At 36.3% G+C, this 5,969-nt stretch overlaps 1 protein-coding gene across 1 annotated transcript in view; it reads right to left on the bottom strand.

Moving 5' to 3' along the window:
- FNBP1L (formin binding protein 1 like) overlaps positions 1-5,718 on the bottom strand; it is a 105,506-nt gene extending 99,788 nt beyond the window's left edge. Inside the window, exons 1-2 of the mRNA XM_007936061.2 lie at positions 5,683-5,718; positions 5,438-5,553 (exon numbers count right to left, since the gene is read on the bottom strand). Coding sequence (XP_007934252.2) covers positions 5,438-5,553; positions 5,683-5,718 — 152 coding nt within the window. The remainder of the gene's footprint in view (positions 1-5,437; positions 5,554-5,682) is intronic.
- Between the last annotated feature and the right edge of the window lie 251 nt (positions 5,719-5,969).

Below are 5,969 nucleotides of genomic sequence, written 5' to 3'. Positions count from 1 at the left end.
AGACATGATCCAACTGTGTTTATTTTCAATTTATTCCTATCCTCAACTTAAAAAATCAATACAAAATACAATCAAACCCAAACCATCAAAACATAATAATATAGGAGAAGAAAACAAATAGGAATACAAAAACTAACTGAAAAAAACTTAACAACCCATCAGTATATTTAAAATGTAAATGTTCATTTTTCTGAATATAGCTATTATTTAGGAGGGGAAAAAGTAGCCTCACTATACTATGAAATAAATTAGCCTCTGCAGTAGCAAAAACAGAGGGGAGTTAACCAAAAGAATTTTTCCTATTAAAGAAGAGGAAATAAACAAGGCAAACCCCTTTCCTTTGGACAAAGCGGATACTATAAACAGCAGCTGATAATTCAATCATTTATTAAGTATTCATCCAAAGTAGCAGATCTTAATGTAGGGACAGAGGAGGGAGTAGGGAGTTTCAAATTATACATGCCTGTTCACAACTCTTCCTTAGCTAAATAATCAACACCCACACTCCAAAACCTTGTCCTTGTTGAGAATTGTTGTAATTGAGAGGCACTGTTAGGCTGGAAAGGTGCCAAATTCCTTTTAAGTGTGCTGGGATAGGAAAAAAGATGCAAATAACTGATTTAGAGCCTCTGTACCTAAATGTGTACTTTCTCAATGTAAAACTTTTTTTTTTTTTTTACGTAATTGCTGGTTCTAGCAATCCTAACTTCAGTGACCAAAAAAACCAAACCCATTGCTGTGGAGTCAATTCTGACTCATAGTGACTCTACTGGACAGAGTATAACTGCCCCATAGGATTTCCAAGACTGTAATCTTTACGGAAGCAGACTGTCACATCTTTCTCCCGCAGAGCAGCTAGTGGATTCAAACTGCGAACCTTCACTTAGCGGCCAAGTATTTAACCATTGTGCCACCAGGGCTCCTTCTACTTCAATGAAGTGGTGCTCAAATCCTCTTTTCTGCAAATAAGTGGAAATTATAATGGTTATTATGAGTCACAAAAAGACAGAAAAGAAAACAAGGCTGCTAATGATGAAGTGAATCCTGTGACTATAATAAAATCTTGGCCATCCAGAAACCCTTGAGGATTTAGTTATTATTATGGCAAATAGTCCAGATTGCTGAAATTTTTTTTATCTTATAAAGTACCAATTTTTTCTTTATAATTTATGACAAGTTCTCTTTTGAAATATATTTTATTTGCTTAAGAACAAGTATTTTAATGGTGAGTAGTGACTAGGGTCTTAAAAGCAAGTAGCCATCTAGATGCAACAACTGGTGTTTCCTCACCCAGACCAAAGAAGAATAAAGAAAATAAATTAGTCCAAGATACTGTTGGACCATGTGAACATCAGCCTATATGAACCTTAAACCAGAGGAACTAAATGGTGCCTAGTACCACTGTCACCCACTTGGAAATGGATCAAAATAGGAGATCCTGGATAGAATGAGGGAAAAAATGTGGAACAAAACTCAAAATCATAAATAAGACCAGGCTCACTGGTTTGATAGAGCCTGGTACGAGATTATAGACCCTAGTCACCTTTCGAGCCTGGAATTGCACTCACTCCCATGGCTTCCAGTCAAACAATAGACAGTCGTATAAGGTGAACATCTAAACCAAGTAGGTACTCTCCCCAGAACAATCAAGCACGGGAGATCGGAAGGGCAGTATTTGCAGAGAGAGAGAGAGCTCAGAGGACAAGAACGCATAGGAAAGATAGACACAAGTAAAAGGTAACCCCAAAGGGAACGTGGGAAGAATGCTGTTATATAATGGGGATTGTAATCAATGTCACAAAACAAGATGTGTATGAACTGTTGTCTGGAAAGTTAATTTTCTCTATAAACTTTCACCAAATCACAATTAATTAAAATTAAAAAAAAAGAAGTGTTTTAAATTATAAAAGTAATACACAATCATAGGCAAGACTTCAGCAATTCAAAAATACATGTAGTAAAAAGTGTAAGTTCCTTCCCTTACCACCTTCACTCCCTAAGGGTAATCACAAACTTCAGTGTTAGCTTTCTAGATCTCACCCTAAATATGTATAAAGTTTGTACATAACATACATACAGCTCAAAAGTACTAAGATCTTACTATACACATTCAGTTCTGCACCTTGCTTTTTACACTAATGGAGCTCTTGGGGCACAGTGGTTAAGGCACTCAGCTGTGAAACAAAAGGTTGGTGGTTCAAACCCACCAGCTATTCCACAGGAGAAAGATGAGGCAGTCTGTTTCTGTAAAGGTAACAGCCTTGGAAATCCTACAGGGCAGTTTTACTCTGTCTTATAGGATCGCTAAGAGTCAAAATTAAGTCAGTTGATAGTGGGTTTGGTTTTTTGGTTTGAATCAAATAGCCGTTTCAGTCTAAATATGAGAGTAGACTCGACGTTTTTAAATCCTTCCCTTCCTGACAAGTACTTTTAGTCTAGGAACTTTCTCCCCTGCAATGAACAGTTTTGTGCGTATAGAAGAGTCTAGAAATGAAAATGGTAGATTAAAGTATACATTTTAAATTTTGATAGACACTGCCAAATTCCCTATCTTCTTTAAAATAATCTGGTTAACTTTTCCCTTAAAGACCTAGGTTCATCATTCCCTATACCCATTTTTATTCTGCTGTAATACAGTGATAGCCTCAGGTCGACAGAAGTCGATGGCACTATTCATTGCTACATTAAATTACATATGCTTTTTGTAATTTTTAAGTTTTCCTTTATTGTCATTTCACACTGTCATCACCGTATTGTCTACAGCACTTCTCTTCACTTCTATGGGAAAACCTGAAAATTCAAATGTGCTAAAATTAGGATCAAATCGAAACTTAAATGAGTACATAAGGGAAGTTATCACTATTTAAACATGAGTACATCCTGTAACTGTTATTTTAACGTCTCAGAAGCCCTTTTAACGTTTCTAAATTCTAGAGGGGGAGCTCTGGTAGCATAGTGGCTAAGGCACTCGACTGCTAACCAGAAGGCTGGCGGTTCAAACCCACCAGCCACTCCTCGGAAGGAAGATGGGGCAATCTACTTCTGTGGTGATACTGCCTCAGAAACCCAAGGAGGGGTCGCTATGAGTCAGGTCTGACTCAACGGCACATAACAACAACAACAAATTCTGGAGGAGTAAGGTTCTCAGAAGAGCTCTGGTAGCGTAGTGCCTAAGGCATTTGACTGCTAACCAGAAGGCTGGCGGTTCAAACCCACCAGCCACTCCTTGGAAGGAAGGCTGGGCAATCTACTTCTGTAGTGATACCTCCTCTGAAACCCAAGGAGAGGTTGCTATGAGTCGGGTCCGACTTGACGGCACATAACAACAACAACAACTGCCTCGGAAACCCAAGGAAGAGTCGCTATGAGTCGTAGACGCCTCGACAACAGTGGGTTTGGTTTGGTAACTTTTTCAAATCATCATTTTTGGACAGATGAAATATCATGGCTATTATTATTAATATACTAGTAAGTTCCCTGTTCATATTCTCATATGGAAAATATTTTTAAAAAAAAGAGTGGGCAAACAGATTAGAAAATTAACAAAATACCACTGTTCCAGTAAATGTAATAAAAACGGTATTAGTATATCATTATAAAAATATTCTAACTAATCTACCATTATACTCTCTTCCATTCCTACTCCCAGTCAGTTAGACCTTGGACTACTTTATGCTGGATATGTGGACAATTATGGTTTATCATTCATATATGCCTATTCTTTCTGGGAACATTACCTTAAATTTTCTTTGGATAATTACCCTTCCCCATCATTATCAGTACATCCATATATTTTCATCCATATATTCAATTGTTCAGGACAAGCACATAACCTAACCAGGGCCAGTATGACAAAAGAAGGCATGTGCTGGGATTTCTGAAGAAAACAGAATGCTGTAGGCTTGTACTTTTCCCATCCTTCCATCCTCTCCTCCCTTCTATATCCTTCTCTCTCCTTTTTTTTTCTTCCCTGTTCCCTCAAATTTACTGACAGGAAGACAATTTTTCTTATCCAGAACTGTGGGGATTTAAAGATATGAAAGCTAAAGCTAAGGGGGAAGAAAGGATGGTACTGAATAGAACTTGAGGATAACAGCAGCAAAGGAGGCAGAAGATATTATCTGACCCCTGAATCAAAATATACCTAGACTTTTCAGTCTTGTGTGCCTATTTAAGTTCCATTTTCTGTGACTTACAATATAATATAGTTAGAATCTTATACTATGGTGCCTAGTCTTTTTTATTAAGTTCCAATAAAACTACTTGTTGAAGTGTGATTTAATAATGATTTAGTTGCTTGAATAAAATCTTCAGATAAATTTTATTAGTTTTAAGACTGAACTTCTCCTTTTAAAACTTTTATCTTCTAACTCATATTCCAAAATTGCTTTAGTAATATATATCTAATTATTAACAGAAGTAAAATTCAGCTCAGCACACAATTTCCAAGTCTTAGAAAATGTGAAGAAATGGCTAAGGGTTTGGAAAGATTACTAAACCAAAAAGTTACAGTAGAATAAAAGTAATATTCATAAGTTTCTTTTTACTGACATTTTGTTTTCTGATTTTAGTATGTTAAGTATCTTTCTGGAATGAGAGCTACTCATGATGTCACTAGCCAATAGTCTGTGGTACTAGGCAGTGATTTAATTAAATCAATCATTAAACAGAACAATTACATAAAATTCAATCTAATTCTAATGAAAAACATACAATTTATCCTTTGGAATATCATATTTACTTACAAATTATCTAATACTCAATTGTTTGTGGTAGGGGGAAAAAGATCCCAGACTTAAATTTAATCAAAAGAGATTTTTATTAAACCAAGGCAAAGATAATCATTCAAATGAGAGATCTGCCATCATGTACCAGGCACAAGAGACTAGCAGAATCTACTGAATCACAGTCAGAGAGCAGCTAATAAACTGTTAAGAGTAGTAAGTGAAATTGAGAAAATTTTTATTGGATATTCATTTATATATCATTGGGAAAGGCAGGATAACAGAAGCAGGGAAGGGACCATGACTGGGATACTATATAATTACAGGTTAAAAAGAGGTAACAGGATTGGTTCTGGGGTTTTAATTACCTGGCTATGTGGTGGCTGGGGTCAACTCATGATCATGCAACCCTGAGTCATAGTCACAAAAGGTGGTTATAAGAAACTACCTGGATCCCAATCTTTAACTTAAGTCAGATAACATGCATCACGGAGCATTTCCTCCTTTGTTTTACTTAAGTACACTTACTAATTAACCAGCGGAGAAATAAAGTGTAGAAGTTTCTCCATCACATAACTAGATAAAAGGAGAAGTGGACCTTATTCTTGATTTTTCTTACTATGGCCTAGCAACTGTAAACCTTTTGAGGGTCTTCAATCTCCTTATCATGTTCAAGCAGATAATTTTTAAGAACTGAAAAAAATTTAACTTACCTCAATTGTTTCGCATAGTTCTGTTCAATTTCTATCCTTTCTTTAACGAATTTGGCATATCTTTCCAAGAAGTCAATTCCCCATTGAGTATGCTTGTCTAAGCTGTCGAACTGATCCTATAAAATAAAAGTTAAAAATGCACTGAAAATCTATTTATCCACAAATATCTTAACCAGCTTCTGATTTTTATACAGAGAGACAATGAGGGAAAGGGCTGGGCTCATCTCCAATTGGTCCCCACCTACCTCACACCCTTTAAGAGGTAGATACAGATTCCTCATTATAATCATGCCACTTTATGCCTGAATGCCTTTACTCATTTGGTTCCCCCTGGCTACAACACCCTCCCCTGGGCACCTTTTAGCAATTAACTCTATTCTTCCTTTGAGATTCAGTTTGGGCATTATGTCCTCTAGAAAATATCTCCTGAACTATCAGACTGGGATAAGAGGGCTTTGTCCAGACCCCCAAGTCTCCCTAAAAATTATAATCTTTTTTTTTTTCTGGGAGGTGATTTTTTAATATACTTTAT

This window comes from Orycteropus afer, unplaced genomic scaffold (assembly GCF_000298275.1).
Source record: "Orycteropus afer afer isolate SDZICR_OR568_19922 unplaced genomic scaffold, OryAfe1.0 scaffold00033, whole genome shotgun sequence".
NCBI classification, from domain to species: domain Eukaryota; kingdom Metazoa; phylum Chordata; class Mammalia; order Tubulidentata; family Orycteropodidae; genus Orycteropus; species Orycteropus afer.
The sequence above is the reverse complement of the archived record's forward strand: the minus strand, read 5'-3'. Positions and strand labels throughout refer to the sequence as shown.